General features: G+C 37.0%; 1 protein-coding gene across 1 annotated transcript in view; it reads right to left on the minus strand.

The window, feature by feature from the left end:
• The window catches only part of VWA8 (von Willebrand factor A domain containing 8), a gene marked incomplete at its 3' end in the record, with an annotated part of 194,281 nt that overhangs the window by 38,663 nt on the left and 133,374 nt on the right, over window positions 1-22,244 (minus strand). The window contains exons 30-37 of the mRNA XM_082001198.1: window positions 21,448-21,564; window positions 20,900-20,964; window positions 20,675-20,800; window positions 19,941-20,050; window positions 17,745-17,899; window positions 15,804-16,005; window positions 10,075-10,156; window positions 7,860-8,064 (exon numbers count right to left, since the gene is read on the minus strand). Of these exons, the coding sequence (XP_081857324.1) occupies window positions 7,860-8,064; window positions 10,075-10,156; window positions 15,804-16,005; window positions 17,745-17,899; window positions 19,941-20,050; window positions 20,675-20,800; window positions 20,900-20,964; window positions 21,448-21,564 (1,062 nt within the window). The remainder of the gene's footprint in view (window positions 1-7,859; window positions 8,065-10,074; window positions 10,157-15,803; window positions 16,006-17,744; window positions 17,900-19,940; window positions 20,051-20,674; window positions 20,801-20,899; window positions 20,965-21,447; window positions 21,565-22,244) is intronic.

Below are 22,244 nucleotides of genomic sequence, written 5' to 3' on the forward strand. Positions count from 1 at the left end.
TTCAAAGGGTTTAGCCATTAATAAGCCAAGGCATGACTGCTGTAAAGGAAAATATAGCCATTCAGTTCATATACATGAGAGCGTTTGCAAGACTCTCTGGATCTTTTTGTTGTTAATGTTTTATTTCCACAGCAACTGTACAGGTGATTTTCAAAAACCTCTAAGGAAAGCACTGTCATCATATTATGAAAACTCAAAGGTGCTACACAACATTGCTTTTGTTCTGTAACAGCACTATGAGGGAATGGAAGAAACAAATCTAAAAGTCCTTCTAAAAAATTAACTATAATTAATTCAGGACTAAAAGCACTACTACAGATCAGCCACCCTCCCCTTGCCTTTGTTCTTCTGACCATACAATGGCCATACAAAATCAAACTGCAAAGATTGTTAATAACCATGACACTTCCCCCCCCCCCTTCTTTTTTAAATTCCTCCGTAGATTTTGCATTCCCCATGGCTAAGTATATCTGTAACACAGTGATCCCAAGATCTTTCTCCTAAATTGGTCTAAAATCTCTTCCTCTAAATCCACTTCCAATTCCTGTTCATTATGAAGCACAGTCCCTGAGGGGCTGGGTACCTGCAAAGTTATGACGATCTGAGGCAATTCTAATTCAAGAGAGTCAACATCCAGGTATGACATCTGGCCAAAAAAAGGAATTTTTCTGTGTTTGTATATCAATGTGTGTAAGGATGTGTGCACATACGTAAATATATATGTGTGAGAACATATATATGCATACAACTACATATGTGCACCCCTCTACCTCATTACGAATGACTGTGTTTCTTCTAACTTCAACAATAAATTTGACATTTTTGTTGTTACCATTACTTTAAAAATGTACTCAACTTCGACTCCCGTTCAACACAGGCTTTAACTGAAGTCTAGGTAGGACAGGAACACATTTTAAATGTAGTTCTAATGATAGACCTGGCATCCCATAATAGCTACTTAGCGTTTGCCTTTGCCCTCATCAGATCTAAAGGTTAACTGATGGATTGCAGAAGAAAGTCTGCATGTTGGGAACTACTACTGAGTGTTACTGAACTCATCAAAACGGTGTTTTTAGCAAAAAGTCCTTGCACCATGATTTGAGCAGTTAAGACACACAAAAAAACCACCCTTAATTTTTTTAGCTATTAGTGATGAATGAATATACATTGCCCTTTTACATTACTGACATGAACCATATGTTCATGTCTTCTAGCTGTTTACAGGACACAGAATAACTTATGTGTTCTGTTATCATTTTTGAGCACTGCTATATGACCGTGAAGACAGCCATTTAAATCTGAGAAAAATATTTATTGCATTTCATGAGTTTTGCTGAGTATGTCTATACTCAGCTAAGTATGTTTCAACTTCGAGCTATCTGGAGTTGACATTTGTTTTCTTAGCTGGCTGCACTGCACTTATATGTGTTTTTTTGCCCTATTTAAGGTATGTTTGTACTGATTGCAGCATTGAAGGACATTCAAGCTACTCAGCTTGGCAACACAGATACAAAGTATGTTTATATATCCTTATGGGTGTATACAGCATTTACCCCACATCTGACAGTGCAGTGTAGACATACAGGGTGAACTTGAACAAGCAACTTGCCTTCCTTATGTCTCACTTCCCTCCTCTGGAAAGCAATGATAACGCTTACTGGCTCCAGATGCTGCAATAATTACATATTTAAATGTTTAGGGGTGTCTAAAGGGAAATGGTTATGGATGGATGAAGAAATATTTTTTTCACTTCTCCATTTAGGTAGTTACAATGATTCATGCTTTGTGGAAACACTATATCAGTACAATGTTAACTAGTCACAGCAGAAACCAAAAGAACATGCTTCTAGCACTACTGGGAAAAGGAATCGCAATTTGAGACTAAAAGCATTCATTTTTGACAGAAAACTATTCTCTCAGTCAGTTCCTCAGGGCACAAGATCTTGAATGAAATCTCCCAAAACCTTCATCTAAAGCCTTCCCTATTCTTACACACCTTTCATTCATGTCTCCTTTTACTGCTAAGGCCTGAAACATATCCAAAATATATCCAAGTCATGCTGAATTTGTCCACGTCTAGGACCTCTTCTAAGAGAATGAAGCTGGGCCAGTACTGCATGAATTGCTACAAACTACTGCAGAACTGTCCCTAGTGCATTTGTTGTTCAAACCGTGGGTGAGAAGCAAGCAAAGATTTTTTTCTCATTCATGTGTTCTTCTAGATTCATTCCAGCATCTCAGTTTTGTGATGCTGTGAACTCCAATGCGACTTAATTGTTCAGTTGGCTTTTTGCTAGAAAACAGACAGACCAGGTCAAGTCACAAAAAAAAAGTGGGGAGAAAAAAAAGGGAGAGAACATTTCCAGGCTGTTTCTTGTCTCTCAGAGGGCCTGGTTTCATATTAAGGAATTGTCCAAATAAAGGTCTTCCCCCAATAGGTGGACTACTACTGATAGACACTATGTGAGTGGTCTTCAGTGACGCGGGCTGTCGAAATGTTTTGAGCTGTTGACCCACTGGCTAGAAAACTGCTCTGAGCAGGTGTCAGTGTCTCTTGTAGACACTTCCTTTGGACCAAAGTGTACCTACATGTACCTACAAAGTACATGATTTTTTAAGCTGAGTGTTGCCCATCTGTCTTGAGACTGAAGAGCTGGGATGATGGAGGTGTTTTATTATTCAGGTTCTACATGGCGCATGCACTTACTCATGGGGGAGTATAGGTGTTTTTTACTACCTGAAGCAAAAGAAACATCTGGTAGTTGAGCTATCAATGCGAAGTACTTTATCTGTTTTTAAACACCAGCAAGCCGGGTGCCCACTCAATTCGCATGTGCTGTATCTTTCCTCTGTTCAGTCCTACAGTGTGTGATCTTGACGTTTTATTGGCTGAATCTGGATCATTTAAGAAACCCGCCAGAGCTCTCACAGCAAATACAACCTGAGCCAAACATTTCAGATTTTTAAGTTTCTGAAGAAAACACACACTATACAGAACACCTATGTAGAGCGGGCCTCTGTCACAGGCCAAAGAGATGTAAGCAATAACCATCCTTGAAGAATCAGTGTACTGCGGGCCTTGAACTTTAAGATCTGGAATCTACCAGGAGATTGTGCTCCTGTTTTAGAATTAAAGCAGAAAGATGGGAAAATAGAACGGTCTCTCTCTTTTTTTTTCCTTCTTGTTAACTATTCGCTTAGATGAAAATATGATTTCATTTCCAACTAAGTACCTAAATGTTTATGACGAAGGCTTGCTATACTAAAAATGAGAGAGAAGAGTCCATAGCAAATCAAAAGAATTGGAACTACTTAACGCATTAGGCCTTTATATACAGCCACAACACACAGCACTGTGGTTTCAAAAACTCATCTCATGGACATAAGAGATGATGCATCTACTGCAGGCTCCATGCATAGATCAAACAATACAGATACAAACCCCCCCATCAAAATAAACCTCAAAGAAATCTCAGATTACAATAATATTTTTTTTTTTAATCAATCAGATCAGTTCTTTGGACAATCTTGGTACTGAAATAACAAGAGACTACCCTCAGCTTTGCGATGTCATTTTGCATGGTGATATTGTCTAGATCAGGACTACACAAGGACTGCCAAAATGTTGTGATTCAATTTCAATGTTCAGATATGTATTATCATTAATTACAAGCCAATACTTTTGTAATCTTTGACCAAGTACATTTTATGCACCCAACAGGTTTGGGCATGTACTGGGACTTTTGAAAACAATGAAATTCTGCGTTTAATCTGTATATAGCTTAAAACATTTTGAGCAACAGTCTACAGCAAGAGAACATTAAGTGGAATACAGAAATAAATGGTTTTGCTGATAATCATGGATAAATGAAAGACATGCTGTTGTGGAAATTTCAGGTGCCTAAAGGGCACAGCGTTTTACCATCTATTGGAATACCTCTAAATGATGCACCTTTTAATTATATTTATGCAAGCATTGTACTTTATCTAAATGAGACATAACGGTAAACAGTGCTTACTGAAAAACAACAGCCCAACTGTATCAGAATGTAATCAGTGCTTTTTCAATTTAATTTCTATCAATAACCCTTTGATGCAAAAAGTAACACAAACTTAAAAATGTCTGTCTACTGCCATGAAACTTTCAGGGCAAGTTTTTAAAAATAAATTGTCTTTCAAATTCTTTTCAGATATTTGATAATGAAGTGACCTTGTTCTCAGAAACACCAAAGAGTGAAAAAGCTCAACAAGTTTTGGATTCCAGTAGAGTTCATAGCTTTAGAAAATCCAGTATTTTATGTAGATTTTGTATTTTAGGCACTCCAATTTAATAATTTCAGAATATTGTAGTCATATTTTGAGTTTAAAACTTCAATAAATGAAGAAAATTTCTGACCTGCCTATAGAAATGCAAACTTATGTAAACATAAACCATATTTCCAGAAACTATTTTTGTAATCTCAAGACTTCAGCAGTTTGAACTCCTGGGCTGTATCCAAATAAGTGTGGCCAGCAGGTCAAGGGAGGTGATTCTGCCCCTCTACTCTGCTCTGGTAAGGCCCCACCTGGAGTCCTTCATCCAGCTCTGGAGCCCTCAGCACAGGAAAGACATGGACCTGTTGGAGTGTGTCCAGAGGGCCACAGAAATGATGAGAGGGATGGAACACCTCTGCTGTGAGGACAGGCTGAGAGAGTTGGTGGCGTTCAGCCTGGAGAAGAGAAGGCTCCAGGGAGACCTTATTGCAGCCTTCCAGTACTTCCAGGGGGCTTATAAGAAAGATGAGGACAAACTTTTTAGCAGGGCCTGTTGCAATAGGATGAGGGGTAATGGTTTTGAACTGAAAGACGGTGGATTTAGACTAGATAGAAGGAAGAAATTTTTCACAAGGAGGGTGGTGAAACACCTGAACAGGCTGGCCAGAGAGGTGATAGATGCCCCATCCTTGGCAACATTCAAGGTCAGGTTGGACAAGGCTCTGAGCAAGCTGAACTGTTTGAAGATGTCTCTGCTCATTGCAGGGGTGTTGGACTAGATGACCTTTAAAGGTCCCTTCCAAACCAAACTATTCTATGACTCTATATCAACAATACAAAATAAATGTTGACTACTTGGAAGACTGCCATGACATTTTATCAAGGGAGCCTAATTACTGATTATAAATGGAACAGCTGTTTGTTTTCCTCTGTTTCATTGCTTATGTACATCCAGCCTATTTGTGAGAACTAATGTGTTTGTGAAAGCCAAAATGCAGCCCTAGAAGATACTACCAATAGTTCTAACTGAAGCCTAGTTGAAGATTTGTTTCCAGTTCTTTGAATCTGTATTTATACTGAAAACTCTCTATTTTTCTCTCAAAAGTCAGGAAGCTTCAGAGAGATTCTGTGTGTTTTTGCAGACCAGTGGTTCCCAACCACCTAGAAAGGTCTCACGTTGGTCTAAAACATCACCATGAAGGGCTAATAAGCTTTGCCAAGCCTATAGTAGCTTTGTGGGATGCATCATTGGCAGATTTTAGGGAAGGGGAAATTGGAGGTGGATGGGGAATGAATTCTAGTGATATGTGGAACACTGACAATTTCATTAAGTGAGCTACAAGATGATTGGAAATGATGGGTTTAGTCAAGAAATTAGAGATGCCTCGTTAGACTCCAAGATAATATGAGCATGAACATTAAACATTATACAAAAGAAGGTGATTTTCATACACTTGAATGAACGTGGCTTCAAAATATCTTCAATTCAGTAAAAACAAGTATCAGGAAACATTTAGCTGCAGCTTTCTTAGCAAAGAAATTGGCTCTAGAACATGAAATACTGGAGTTCTTGCTATGCTTACCTTACACAGGGAATCTACATGAGTATGTTTTCAAGCTAAAGGATCCTTTTCTTTCCAAAAATGAACGCCTTAATAAAGTACTGCTTTTATGTCTACGTTCATTGAAAAATTGAGTTAAGTAGGAAAGGTGAAGGCCTTCATCTCCAAATAGCAAAGTATAGAGTTTACACAGCAACTACGTATCTATTACCTTATTATAGATGTACATAAAATAAAAGATTTAATTTATTGCTTATTGCTCTGTAATGCCTTTTTAAACAAAGTTTCTTAGGTCTCATATCTTTCTATTTAAAGCAAAGCACGTAAATTAGAGAAACAGAAGTCTGAAGATCACATAGGAGGCTTTGTTTCAGCCCTTTAGTTCAAATCAAACAGTATGCCATTTTGAGTTCTGGCAAACCACTGACGAGTTTTATACGCTGTGTTGACAGAGGAAAGAAGAAAAATACTCTAAGAAGACTTTACACTGGAATGTGCCTACTAATTAGAAAGGCAGGCTGTCAGGAGAGAGAAATTCCACAACAGAGCTAGAAAACTGCTTTGTGACTGTGGGAAAACTTCCTGGCCTTTTCTTAAAATGGTTACTTGATATTACTAGTTAAATGACTTATGTGTACTTTCCAAGCCAGTATTCTCTAATATTTAGTTGACTATGATTGACAGTACAGTAACACTGTTGAATGAAATTACAAGTTATCCAAAGAATAAAAAAGAAGGAAAAACAACTATTAAAACAAATAAAACTCTACGGTTCCCCCTGGCTCAATTTTCATTTCTACAGTCAATTTGAATAATAGATTAAATTGGGCTGGTGTAAACCGACTGTATCTGACCATAAGATGGTGCTAGTGCTACTGCATTGGTAATAAAAATGGCACTGGTAAAGCAACAAGCATCTACACAACCGTGCTACTGGGTAACAGTTTCCTTTTCTCATGACTTTTATGAAAGGCATTTGCTGAGGTCCAGGAACAAGAACATGTTAGTTCTTGCACAAGTTTCTGTAACTGCAGAACATCTTGTAGAAAGGGAGGTCAGAGTAGGAAAAGTGAAAGAGCAGCTATGTTTTCGGCCTAATAAATCTCATTCACACTTGAGATATCTGGACACCTTGTAAATAAAAATATAGAGAGATCTAATTTAGAAAAGACTCATCCTGTTTTCCTGTTCTAATGTACTGTGGAAGTGGTTACAGAAATTCATGAAACAGAAATAACTGCAATGGTAGACAGAGGCAAGATTTTCCTAGTCCAAAGTGGCGAAGTCCTCCTGAAGCACACTCTAGTTATTCGAAGTAAAGTGATACCCTCTCCAATCACTAACAGAAATTAAAGATGCAGTTGAACAGTCCTGAATTTTCCCTCTGTGTTGCAATGGTGATCATATATATTAGCCAGTACATTAACACTTATGTATACATATGTGTATACATACGTACGCACACAGCATACGTATGTATGCTGTATATTTCCAACATCTACCTAAACATTCCTCATGAGACCATAGCTGTGTGGAGACCCTTGTGACTCTGCTCAACTGGGATAATTTTCGAAATTAGCCAAAGGCACTACTGTGAACTCATGGCATCTTCCACTTAGGTTTCAAGTTTCTTCTCTGAAGTACAAACACAGTAATTTTTTCCAAGTATTTGAACTCTGGAAAAGTATATGCTTTCCTTAAAAATTAATTTCATTATTTTCCATTTGAAAGTAGCAGTTAAAAATCAGCAGGAGATACAGAATTGTTTTGCATTTAAATGTCCTGGAATTTGGCAAAAAATACAAACACTGCAAGACAAAGAGACTGTCAGTAACCATAATTACAGGGGTCACAAATAAGCTTTTTAATTAAGCTATTGTGTCTTTTTTTTCAGTGAAGACATCTATTCAGTTTTTCTCCCAGGCATATTTCCACTTCACAGTGTTATTCAACACAGCTCTCCCTCGACCCCTCTCTGAGCTGAAAACTCACTTGCAACTTATTTTGTGAAATGTTTTTCACTTCAGCTTTGTAAACTCCTACCTGCACAGGACGACCATCTTCTTGGCCAATCATGTTCCTCCAGTCCTGCAGCGACCGCTGGAGGCTGTCCAGCCCGGTCTCCCAAAGCCTCACACCACCTCCCATGTCCACACTAACCAAACCTACTTTGCCCAGTGGTGCCAAAAGGGCATCAGCGTCCGAGATCTTAGAGAGCCAAGATGTATACGGAGCGAGAGATTGTGATCTGCAAAACAAGAATTAATGTGATTTTTCTTGAAGCTGCAATTAAAAAGAGGATGACTATTTCTGTAGTTAAGGTGACAATTAAATGAAATTACATCTTCATTCCATGAGAGACTATAACTAAGCCCTATAGACCCACTACTTCAGCTGAAACATTCCACCTGCTGAAACTGGATATGACCAAAAGATATTTGTCAGTACAAAAAGCAGTATAAAAGACCAGGCTGTAAGGGAACGTGTTGCCTAACCCACTGCTACATCTCATCCATCTGAAAACAGTCTTTACAAAAACCCACAAAGAATATGAAAAATTTAAAACTATGTTATAGAAAAATACAAAACTACAAAAGAAATAGGAAAGAACATGACTTGGGCACTGAGGAAAATATCTTTCCATCAACTTAAAGGAACAGCTTTCTCTAGTGCTTTAATAAAAAATGAAGATTTAAACACCCATTTAAAGATGACAGAGCTTTATGCACAGACAGTCTTAGCACTGTTTTAAACAGTCAAGTTGCAGACAAAAATTTACTGCTGAGAGAGAGGGCATAAGAGCTACATAATATTAAGCGAAATTTAGATAAAGTAGGAAAGATTCTTTGCATTTTTTCAGTACTTTTGATATGACAATGCATACGCATTGAATGACAATGCATACGCATTGAATGACAATGCATAATGACTTGGCAACCTCCACTAATACTAAAATTAATAATGTTCAAAGATAAAAGAAGCAGTAACACATGCGCCTCTACCTACGACTGAAATCGCCATGTACTAATTCAACTGAAGAAGAGTTATTTTAGCGTTTGACCAGGCTAACTATGCCAGAAGGAGGAAAGGTGGTTAGATTTTAGCACAGAACTATTCATGGATATGAAAAGTCACTTCATTTATCAATTCTTAACGGATCATATTTTAAAATTTGGACTTCTCAGATTTGCCATAAGTAGCTTAAATTCTCATACTAGGTTAAGGGTCATGATGTTGAAGTTTGGCTTTGTCATTTTTGTAATTTCTAGTGTAAAATAAAATAAAATCCTAGTGTAAAATAAAGTGTGATTCCTTACTATTTCTATGTTAATGCCTTACATTTTTGAATGACTGTGTAAGATGTAGGGCAATGGATCAATTATAAAATGGTGAACAGTCCAAAACTAATTCTCTATTAATTAAAAATTCAACAGATTATTAATAAAGCAGAATTAATTTAAATGAGAATCAATTAATATTCTCAAAACCAATATCAAATGGATAGAATTAAAAAAAAAAAGTGTAAAATCTCTGATGTGTAGGTTTCATACAAGTGCTATTTAAACATGCAAATTTGAGAGACTTCTGTTTAAAACAAAACCCTTTATTATTATTATTGCAGTGGAAGATGGCAATTTGTAAGCAAAATATATGTTTATAACATAAAACATTTGCAAATATGCGCTACAATGGTGAGACAGATGTTAAAACCAAACAGAAGCCACATAGTCTGGCTATTTTAATGTATCATACAAGATACTTGTGAGGAAATGTATACTTTCCAAAGGGAGAACCAAAATATAGAGAAGCTCAAGTTATTTTCAAGGTGAAGTTTATATTGGACCAGAACTTGATTCCTGGTTTACTAACACCTAGCACTGGATCATTCTGGCTGTCTTTGTTAGACCCTAAAGATAGAGAAAAAGGAAAAGAAACTGAAGATTGCAAAACAAAATGAGAGTATAGGATAAACTGGGTGAAGAGGGGGAAAGAGCAAAGGGAATGAAAATCAGAAGATAAAAACCTTTCATATTTACTAATTAATTGCTACATTTTCATTGGTATCACCTAGTAAATAGATAAAAAATGTTGACAAAAATATGCTGCAACAGTTGCAGAATTTTACACACAAGGTATGAATTCTTATTACTTTCCACATCAGAAGAAATATTTGCTTGTCCTGAAGTAATAATACACACTAAATTCTCTTTGCTCCTCCTGTAAGACAGAGGTTGCTCTAATCAATAAAATCAGTTACCTAGGAATAGCAATGTATTTGATTTTCTTTGAGTTAAGATCTGTTACTTCCAAGTATCCAGCAGCTTGTGGAGGAGTGACATCTGAAAATAAACAAACATGTTATTTTCCTGCTGCATGATTAACTGGTTATTGCATTTACATTTAGCAGATTAAATTTTAACATTTCATTATACAGTACCTGTCAGAAAATGATAAGCTTTCACATTCAACACAAGAGTATAACTTGCAAATATGGAATTGTTTTACTATTAGGATAGTCAGCAACCAGACAGGCACAATTATAAAAGAACAATTTGTATAGGAAATGTCAAAATTACACACAAATATAGCCCTACTCACAAAATCAGGCATTACTGCATTCCCTAACTCACTGCTTTTATCCGTCACAGAAGATAATGTCAGCTGTGTATCTGACTTTAAAAGCATATTGAGGAACATTTCACAACATTGTGCTTACGATTCCCACTTGAAAATGTCTCTATAATATTAACCTAAATGTTCTTGCCTTAAATTGAACACTTTTTGCAGGTAGATTTTCAGTATGCAAAGATTTTATAACTTCACAGTAAGTAGCCCTAAACTATCAGGCATTTAATATTCTGTTTATAGACAGTTTAATGAATACAGCTAATACTATGGTCCCTCCCTCAGAAATAAATTTGTGTGTGTGTGTGTGCACCTACACTGGCTTTTGCCAACATATGAGTATGCTCTGCCTGGGCTCAGAAGTGGCTTCCAGTTAGGAGCTGGCTTTCATCTGCCTGGAATAAATGGAGGAACCTCAGTTTTTCAGAAAAGAAACCAGAAGACTGAATTACACTCCATAGTATGGCTATAAAATACCATTGTCACAAGATGAAAGCAAGTCTAGATTTCCTTCTGAAATGTATCTTTTACCTCCTTGAGAGCCTGATGTTACCTGCAGAAGTGTTAATGCTTGCATATAGCACACAGCAAATACCAGTAAGATCAGCAGTATAAGGGGATCTAAAATTCAAATAAGCACAAAGAATAACCCACAGCAGCACTTTATGCATACCTACTCTATCTACATATCTATAGTTTGCATATATAGAGTAGTATATCTGTTGACTTTACTCATCTTCATAAAAATGGAAATATCAAACACATTGGAAATAGGAAAAAAAGTTCTGGAAAAATGCATGTTTGTGGGCCACAGAGCACTTTTTGTTTTGCCTAGATTTTGTTACTGTTTTGAAATGTGCGCTCTCCTTCAGCAGTAATGGAGAGTAAGATACACATTAAAAATTCTGATGAAGATTCAGAACAGAGAGCTGATACTGAACTGGAAGGGGTAGAACTGTGGGATAAGAATAAAAAATGAAGTTAATAAATTAGAGAGAAAACACAAATCAACCAAATAAAATTACAAAAAGACAAAGGTTTGCAGAGTAGGAAGATGAAGAAAAGGTAATCAAATGTTTAAATGCAAGACAGGAATAACTGGTCAGGCCCCAGAACTGCAGTCAAGAATCTTATGATGAAACATGAACATCAGACCTAAACAAGTGCAGTTTGTTCCTCTTTTGCCCAATGAAGAATAGCTATGTGCAGCTCTAGACATCAAACTTCAAACATCAAACATCGAACAAGGAAAACCTAGACACACAAGATAGTACTGGGGATGACAAAGAGCTTAGAACAGATAAGGACAAATATAAGGTATTAACTTCTTTTTGTTCGTTTAAAAAGAGACTTTTTTTTTTTGAAAAAACACATGCCCCATGGTATCGAAAAGATCCTTGTAAAGAGAGCAGTATTATCCTGACTGGAGGTGACATGAAGTATTCAGTTTTGTTCACATCAAAAAAGACGGATACTAGGAAAAGCTTTTCGTATACAAGGAGAGTGAAGCATTGCAATAGGCCAGTTGTCTGACAAATGTCAGTTAAGAAGAGTCTAAACATGTCGTCCTGTCCCTATATAAATAGGTGGACCCAGTGATGTGTTGAGGTTATTCCTGTAACTGTGTGTGTTACACTACATGTTGTTCCAGTTACTGTCACACTAATAGAGATACGCACTCAGTAACAGACTGTTATTTTATATTAATATATGGAAAGTGATGAGAATCCAAGTAAATATTTGCTCTCAAGTAGCCCTCATTTCTATAGCCTTGTTTTTAGAATAAACATTAGTACTTATTTGCTGGATTCTGCCATGACCTCTTGTCTAAGTTTATATTTTGTGGCCCTACATCTATTTGGCAGTTTTTGGGAAATTATTACTTGTTATAGTTTCTTTTCAAACATAATTATTATCCTGGTTTACAGTTCCAATAAAACATAAAGGAAATTACTTCTTTGCTTGTTGTTCTTGGAACAGTTTTGGTAATACATATTGGAGTACACTAGAGGTTGGCTGAGTACTTTGAATTATTAATAGAAATTGAATGCTGGGTGCCAGAACTGACCAGTTGTCCAAAAGGATGAGAAAGAAACCATGATAGATACGCAAACCAAAAATATGAAACAACTTCTCAAAGGCAACACAAGACATTTGCACAAGAACTTCAGGGGACTGCCACATACTTGATTTTATGTAATAGAATGCCTTAGCTTTACTATATCATCTCCCAGGAAAGGATACCAAGACTTGCAAACAAAGTCTTATACAACTTTTGTAGGTAAGTAACTACAGGTTTCCAATGCAGAAACAACAGCACAAAGCACAGAATCACAGAACACCCAAAGGCCCCCAAGAATTATGCAGCATAATCAGGAATAAGTAACATTGAATCTCCAAGGGACCAAGACTGTTAACCAGCTACTGGTAGCAATTAAATATGCATTCAATTAAAAATTCTGTCAATTAGTGAGATTGAGAGGCAAACTCCAGAAGAAACAATAGCCCAGCAGAAAGGCTTCCAAATACTGGATCTCAAATGGGCACAGTAAGGACTAGTACCTTATAATCCCACCTTCCAAGTATGTACATGAATGCATGACTCTTCTTCCGTCTTCCCTTTTTCACTTTGAAAGATTTTGGATTCATGCCATAACAATGACAATACTAGGTTAAGGACACATGGATTTACACAACAACGCAGAGATTTTCTCTGTTTTTTCTCTGTTTCTTCCCTAGTAATTCTTAACAATTGGTGTGCTTTTTTGAGTGCTGCTCAGCTTTGAACCGACGTTTTAGTGAAACTATCTATCATAACACCAAAACCATGGTCCTGAGACCTGATCTGATCAGCTCCATCATTCTAGATGTAGAATTAGGACTCTTTCTTTCATCCTTCATGTACATCAAACTGGCCCTTTTTATCAGGGCCTGTTGTGACAGGACAAGGGGTAATGGTTTTAGACTAAAAGAGGGTAGACTTAGACTAGATAGAAGGAAGAAATTTGTCACAATGAGGGTGGTGAAAAACTGGCATAGTTTGCCCAGAGAGGTGGTAGATGCCCCATCCCTGGCAACATTGAAGGTCAGGTTGGACAGGGCTCTGAGCAACATGATCTAGTTGAAGATGTCCCTGCTCACTGCAGGGGAGTAGGACATTAAAGGTCCCTTCCAACCCAAATATTCTATGATTCAAACATTGTCACCTCACTGTTCATTCTTTTTTTCATTTTTTTTTTTTTTCCCCCACAACCATGCTGTGTAGCACAGGTCTCTGCAGGACTCCACTCATAGCTCCTCCTCCGCTAGAAAAACTGACCATTATCTGATAAATGGAGATGTCTGAAGTCCTAAAAAAAGGCTATGGAACACAAAACCTAGTTTTGATCAGGTCCAATTTAATTGTATCAGTAAGGTCAGATTGAACATGATTCAGTTAAGATAATTTTGCTAAATCATAAATTAAAACATCATTTAGAAAAGAAAAATCAACTTCAAGAAGGCCTTAAATATTTCAACTTAAATAGCCATAAAGCACTGTACAAACCATACCTCATAAAATTTTCTACAAATTTAAAGCTATCAATCACTAGTCATTAATATATAGTTGAGGGAAAAAAAAAGTTAGTGACTTGTTCAGCTATAACAAGAGATATAAATTAAGTTGCTCTGACAGAAGGCAATTCTCAGACAGATAATTTGCTCAGGTCACTGGTATCCAGGATTCGTGAAGAATGTCCACTGGTTTTTAATTATATTGATCTAGCATTATAAAGTGTTATATACCACAGCAACTTAACAGACTTTTAGAAATAACTGACAAGATCTCGATTTTAGGTGTCATTTGGAAGCACTGTATCCCTCCCTCACTCCCAAATTAATAAACTAATTTTAACAAAAGCTTAGAAGATTTACCTTCTGAAGTGTTATACCATCCACTTCAGAGTTAGTTTTTCTTTTTTTACCATGAAGGCCTAAAAAAAAATGACCCAGTTTGACCCTTCAGCAGTGTCTAAAGTATGAGAAGATTAGAGCCTGAAGGGGTATAATTAGTTCTAAGATCATCATGCTAACTCTAATTATGATTTATTAAGTTTAGTCTTTTCAAAAGCTAACCTTTTCTTTACAAATGTAGGTAACTTCAGTTTTCTTCCCTGTTTATATCCTTGACTTTGCTTCTTTAGTCAAGTAAATGTTTTATCTTTTTAGTAGTAAATGAAAGGATTTCTCTACACAGAAAAGTTAATCTGTGTTAAATGTGGGCAGACATATTAGATCATTTATTTTGTAAAAGGGAGTTAATTTTGAATAAAGCATTTATTCTGGGACAGAGAGTTCACAAACAGAACAAATCATTAATACTTTATTGTGCTGATCAATCAAAAAAACCCTGCCATTCTACCACATACAAATATTTTGGGGGTTTTCTCTTTTGATAGTGACCTTTCCTTGGTGAGTTCTAGAGGTAATTAATGCAAAACTCACAAATGCCGTTACTTAGCACTAATTGGTATATTTTTAGTTACTAGCTGAACAAGCTAATGATACAATGATACAGAAAGCTTGGCATGGCAGCACAAAGAAGCTGAAGGTATGTAGTCTATATCTGCTTTATTAGTGTACAAGTGGAGGATGGTTTTGCTGTATGTAAATGTTGCATGAGCAACAAGAGAAGAACTAAAAAGCCCGGGTCTCTTCAGTTTGGCAGATGTGACTGAAGTTTACAAAATCATGAAGGTGATGGTTAAGGTGAACGCAGAACTGTTATTCACCCAACCCTGCAATGCTAGAACGAGGGGCACTTGATAAACCCGGTAGGAGATCATTGATCACAGAGTGTAGTGAGCTTCTGAGCTTCCTGTGGAAACACACAAGTTCAAAGAGGGACCAGACAAACTTGTGGACAACAGGTCCATAAAAGATTTCAAGGCTGAGGCAGGGATGTCCCCTGCAACAACCCTAACAAAATGACTGCAAATGTTGAGAAAGTATGAAGAGAAGGACACAGAAGTGGCCAGGCTCACATGCATTCTTGAAATAACTTCTATTATTCTGCTGAAGGCCAATTGCTGAACTAGAATGATCATATTCCTGTAGCTGGTTCCCCAGGCAGACAAAGGAAGAACCCATCTACTGGGATATTCACAGTCTAGGTAGCTTGTTAATTCCTCAGAATTATACTTCAACATGTTAGTAAGATTCAAATTAATTTTGAAAATGAGTGCAACTACTCTCATTCCTCCTCAAATGCTTGCTTTGTGATTCTTTAAAACCTTTTGGAAAAATTCAGGAGCGATTGCAGTTTAAAAAACAAAAACAAGTGTGTACCGCTGTTGCAGCAAAAGTATATGAACCTCTTACCTTTTGGGTAAATGTCTTTCAAAGGTACATCTCCAGGTGCTAAAATTCTGACTATTTGATTAGAAGCCAATAAAGTTACACAATTGGTTTGTTTTGCAGCTCCTGTTTTCCTCCGGGCTCCGTAATAAAATGGATCAGAAGGAGAAGCACGTTTGTGACTCAAAGAGGAGTTTCTTTTCCAGCTATACACTTCACTAGGAGACTGCAAGAGAGAAGGAATCTACTGAACAAAATGTTACTATTATCGAACCTAAGAACAAACGTTTCTTGATAAATTCCACTTCTTATCTAATTTCAAATCAAATGGAGTTACTGCGGTTACCTCTCATGTCACCACATGACAAGGAAAAGACCTGGATTATTTTGTCATTAAAAACTCCTATAGGAGTGAAAAACAACAGATCACCTACACAAGTTTTAGGAATTGAGACTCTTTGAAGATCTGATGTTGAATCAACGTTTTTTATCACATTGAACCAGGAACACAAAGCACTGAAATAACCTAATTTGGAATCACACTATGTAACAAACTGTTACCATAATCTAAGTTTCCACTAATGTAGATAAATGCAAACAGATATTTCAGTAATGAATTCAAAGCTAGGCATTAAGGCTGGGATTTGGTTCCAGGTTCAGAGACATAAATGTAGGTGTCTGCACGTGAGCCAGGCGCTTCATCTCACGCTACAGTCAGTAGAGCCTAGAGAATAAATCATTTTACATCGATGAAGGTCTCTACGTTTGGTCAGCTGCGCGTTGCTACTATGAGTAAGAGCTTAGATACCTTGTTCATAGTAAACACCTACACCATGAACACTAAAAGTTTTGTCCCACCACCCTCACATTCACCTTTAGAACTCCCTCTCTGACATTCACATGGACATTTAAAACTATGTGTAAGGAATGACAGGGCCTTGGTCTAAATCAGGGAGAGCAAAACGCTTTATCACCAGTCTTGGTTTTGAAGTGTGTAGCATCTTTAGTACTCCCTCCTCTAGACGACCTCCCTTTTCCAGCAATAAATTCACATCTATCATAAATAATAGGAAAATTAGTATAATCAATCTGGTAATATAAATACTGATCAAGTAAAACTCAGTAACTAATTGCAAAGATAGGGAATGACTTATTGACCAAAACACTTTTGAATCATTTTGAATTTCAGAGTATTTTCTTCCATCACTTGGCTTTCCCAAAAATTCATGTCTGTTAACAGTTAAATTTTCTAGTTTGCTCCAATTTATTAAGCAAACGTAGCATAGAATTATTTATTCCATAAGGACCACCCTTTTTATGTATCATCAGGTAGTTAATATAAATAAATCCAAAGAACATACTGCTTTTATTTTCCCTATGTTTATCTCCACTCCTTGCAACAGCCTTAGTCATTACACTGTTAAGTTTCACTTTCCTTTCTGGTCCCTTCCTAACTGTGTTACCGGAGTGAGCACAGATACATACAGTATTTACACTTAACTACACTATTAAATAGTGAAGGGACTACATAGTTTTGTCCCCATTTTCTGTATCTTTTTTCTTTTTCTTAAATCTAGAGTCTTGCCAGCTGCTGCACACTGAGCAAAATGTTCACACTGAACAGTCCAAAATGATACTGATGTCCTTTTCCTCAGTGGTTATATTTAATTAAAAATCTATAAAAACACATGATTTAGAAAATATTTCTCTAGCCAACACTATTCAGAACTTACCTACAATGAACTTTGTCTGTGCTAGACATTATGTTGTCCAATTTCTTATTATTTCAAACTCCACAGAAATCCCTCTGGATTAGACTACCCTATCAAGTGGTACGCACTACATGGATTTGTCATTTACTGTCATTTCCTTCTTTTTCCACATCATTCGGTAAACAGGTACTTAACTGGTTACAGAATAAATGAGATCATATTACTTCATTGTATAATAACTCTGAGCATTTACCAGGAGGTCTGGGAAACCAATAACAATAGTAGCATAATTATGTTCATCTGAGAAAATCCTGTTGGGGGAGCTGATCTTTTGTCCCACAGCTGCACTGAGGTTTTCGGAAGATAGCTGGTCACTTGAAACTGCATGCGGCACACACAGTTCTGACACTAAACAGGGAAATTAAACAAAATGAACATCATTAAATCCAGATGTGCAATAGGAAACAATACTAACTGTAAGGGGGCTGAGCACTTATCACTGCTATTACTTTGAGCATAAAATTACTAAAAAGCAGAAGATTTGATTATACTATGCTATAACACAGAAAAAAAGTCAGGAAATAATGTTATTTTTATAAAGTTAAATACTTAAAATCAGGAAATACTAGCTTTGTAGTTGCTTATACCACTTGATTTTGCCCTCTATTGTGTAAATGAGGCAGGAAGCCTATGGAATAGAACAGCATGTGATCTCATGAAAGATTCTTATAATGCAAATGCACAAATAGGCAAAATGTAGGTTTGCACAGTTAAATGTCAACGCAACATTTCTCGGTAGCTGTCTTGCTGTCTTTGCAATTTAAATAATGTTATTTGTAACACATTTCTGGCAAGTAATGGTCTATTTTTCTTTTTCTTTAAGCTAAGGAAAACTAAGTTTTATTCCGTGCAACTTTAACAGCTCTTTATCTTGCCTCAAATTATCAATACAGTCAGAACCCACTATCTTTAGTTCTGCAGCATACACTGTTTTCACTTCAATGGGCAGACTATCTCGTTTACCTGGCAGTGGGAGAAAATCTTTTCCTCCCTCAAAGGATGAATGGGCTACTGGTTTGGGTCAGTGGAAAACCCACACTGGTCTACCTGTTCTTAGTTGTCCTGCCACAGGTTCTGCCTCAAAGAATGAGAACAGGCTGAAGATGTTACATTCGGGGTTTGCTGGATGATTTGGAAAAAAGTGGAGAGGGGATATGGTAACTTTTTAAATTGGAAGCGAAGAAGTAAGATAACAAAGGATAAGAATAGCACAAACAGCATGCAGCAATAAATTGTCCACATACACTTTGAGGCTGGAAATTATAATAGCGTTTCTACCCATCTGAAGATCGTACTCTATAATGGTTTCTAAATAAGGTAGTAAGAGGAAGGAAACTACTGTGCTCTGATGGAGCTTGATAAGTTGATAGAGTAAACTACAAGAGATAAAAAGGATCCTAGACATTTAAGCTGTGGTTGGAATCCTTTGTATCCAGTTTGTTGCTGTTTGTGTAAAATAAGCCATATTTGTTATTTGTCAATAACATTTGCTTATATCATGTTTACACTGTGTTAATCTCATTCTTCATACTTATGCTAGCCACAAGGACCAGGATGAAACTTCTTCCCTCTTTAACAGATGTAAAGTGGTTTCTCTATTTTTTTTTCTCTGAGACACACTGGAGATAGGCCCAAGCCTATAAACTGTTCGGTGGGATGCACATGTACTTCCAGTGTTATTAAGCCATGTAGACTAAAGATTTTGTGCACAGTGATCAAATGCTTAGGGTTGAAAATGTCATCAGATCTGAAGACAGGCAGATCTTACCAGACAGAAAGATGACCACTGGAGATTTCTGCTGCCTTCTGTAGCTAAGACATGCCTCAATGCCTAGCACCATCCGGGAATTTTACTGAACAAACACCCCCTACTTTTTAACACAGGTGTGATGGCCTCAATGGTCTCCTGCATGCTATCTGCAGAACTTTAGAACCTGTGACTTCTTTTCTCACAGGAGGTCTTTTGTATTTTTACAAGTGTTGGGAAATGTCTTCTAGGTCATCTGAGTGCGTGTGACAGACATACAGACTGGACTCATCAACATAGTCGGTCCCTTCTATTCCTATGTTCTAATTCCTGTCTAGTTGTGTTTTTTCCGTTTCCATTCTGTATGCTTGTACATTTCCTAAAAAGTCCATGACTGAGGGTTTTAAACGCTACAATGAAACAAAGATGCTTTATTCAAACAACCTGAAGTTTGAGCATGGGATTTGCCATGCTTTGTGAAAAGTTATTATTAACTAAACATGGTAAGGGGAGGACAAAAAGAGAATCAGAGAGAAGGTTACCCAGACCTTTAAAGTAAAAGAGCCTTTCTTGTGCAGCTGCAAACACAGAAATGATTAAAAAAACCCCCAAAAACCCACAAGCCAAGCTTACATTCAATACCTGTTGTTAAGCCAAATCCCATGTCAGCTGGCTCTTCACTCAATGCATACAGCTGGCAAACCTCACTGTCTTCAGCTTCCATATGGGCACGCTTGGTTAAAAGAAATTTCCTGTAAAGGATACACATTTATAATAATTCCTGATTAAGCTTGTAACTCCAGACAAGGACTTTTATCTTCTGAAAGAGCGAAAACATTCTATATAAACAAGGTTATCAACACCTTTTGCTAAAACTAAATATGATTTATCAAACATCTGTGAGATAGCAAAGGGTAAGCCAGCAAGTGGCAGATTTGTGTTCTGGTAACTGTTTACACACTTTTATTTGCTGTGCATTTATCAAAATAAAACAGCAGAGTAACATTTCTTTCACGTCACCATGAAAGTAAAGCAAGCAGGCACTAACTGGATGATGTGGCTGTATTTCCAAAGCTAGGTCCACCAACATTCTCATTTCTAAAGATCAATACCACCTCAGTAAAAAACAGTACTAACATGCATACAATCAAAGGTAGTCTAGATTTTCAGAGGCATGAATTTAGGCAGGCGTATCCTGTTCATTTCCTACTCTAAAAGCCTACCTGCACTTTGACCAGAACAAATCTGCACCTTAAACACTAGGTCTAGCCAGTCACAAACTGAAAAAACAACTCTGAGACCAGGAGTGAAACTCCTGAACATAAACAAGATGCAAGCAAGAAATAATGCCATCAAGAAAACTAGGCTTAACTAACTGATTTGTTTCATTTTCCACCAAGAGCCACCGGTCTTCAGCCACCAGGAAAACATATTTCAGATTGATCGGAAGCGAGATGGTATGAGTTTGACCCTCTAATACATCCAGTACAATAAGGTGGTTTCTGTAAAATTGGAAGCCAAGAAAAGAATAATCAGATAGGGATGTACATGAGGAGATCTGTTATAAATCAATATAATACAAGGATATAATTTACTCTCACCCTGCTTCTTTGTAGAACACCAGCCAGTTTTTGTGTGAAAACTCCCGGCACATTTTGTAGTTGCCCTGTACAAAAATATGTCATACAGCAATTAGTGTTTGTTACATTCTTCCCAGTGAGTTTCCCTGACTCCCCTGAAAGTATACTACATTTTTCCTTTATTCAGAATAATTCACGGCATTAATTATTTCTCAAAATGCTACCTAGCCTGCCTTGTCCCAAATCATATAATGGCATCATAATTGAGTTCATAATTTTGGACATAATCCCTTGTAACAAAATGTTCCGTTATTCCCAGTTCTAGCTCCAAAGAGGGATATTTTAAAGATACATATACTCAGACAATACAACTTGCTTATATTTTTCATATCACTATTCCATAATAATACTATTTTATGTGCAAGGCATTTAAACATACATAAGAGTAAACAATTAAGTGCCTGGACTGTGAAAACAGAAAGATAAATGATCCTGGGGCAGTTTTTCCAATATTGAGCTTTGCTTTAAAGAAACAACTTAGTATAATAGAGGCAGGTGCTATTCCTCACCATCTCTTCTTTGCTGCTCCACCAAGACATTCTCTTAGGAGACTCTTGAGCATCTGGTAAGAGCAAAAGTCGGCGAAGGGCACCATTATTTGTATCCAGCAACAACACAACATTGCTCTGCAAATGAAAAGCACATCCATGTACATCTCAAGCCCATTTAAGAGACTACAACAAATCTATCTGAAGCACTTCTGCAACTCTGGCAACTTAGGACATTTTGAAAAGATGATCTAGATTTTGTCGGAAAACGCAGGCTGAATCTTCTTGGTTTATTTCAAAGATCATGGAGAAATTTAATTGTACGGGTTAAGTATAGGGTTTAAGTATAAGGGATGGAATGATATTCCAGTTTTGCCATAAAGTTTTATCTATACATCTCATATTCACTTCTGCATAAGCTCTAGGAACTAGACTAGTATGGCTTACATGTCCAAGCTGTAGTCAGCTAAAGGTGAGAGACATACCAGTTTTGTTCTGTCAAATCACGAAAATATTTCATTTCAATTTTTATGTTTTCTTAGCATTCCTCTAAAGTACCCATTACTTAAGTTACACTGAAGATGAAAAACTGGTGAGAGAAGAAATGGCTTAGTACTTTCTTTCCAAGCTCATACTTTTGATACCATGGAGCCCACTAAATATCCCCATGTGTGACAATCCTTCTGTGACCTGCAGGCTCAGAAGGCTTACAGTGTCAGAGGTAGGAGAGCTGTTGGAGGACAGCAGGGTGACTTAAGAGGATGAAGATCAGAAGCAGACAGGATACTGAACAGAGTGGTGCCAGCGTCCTCCATGTA

The sequence above is a fragment of the Phaethon aethereus genome (assembly GCF_964289735.1).
Source record: "Phaethon aethereus genome assembly, chromosome: 1".
In the NCBI taxonomy this organism is placed as follows: domain Eukaryota; kingdom Metazoa; phylum Chordata; class Aves; order Phaethontiformes; family Phaethontidae; genus Phaethon; species Phaethon aethereus.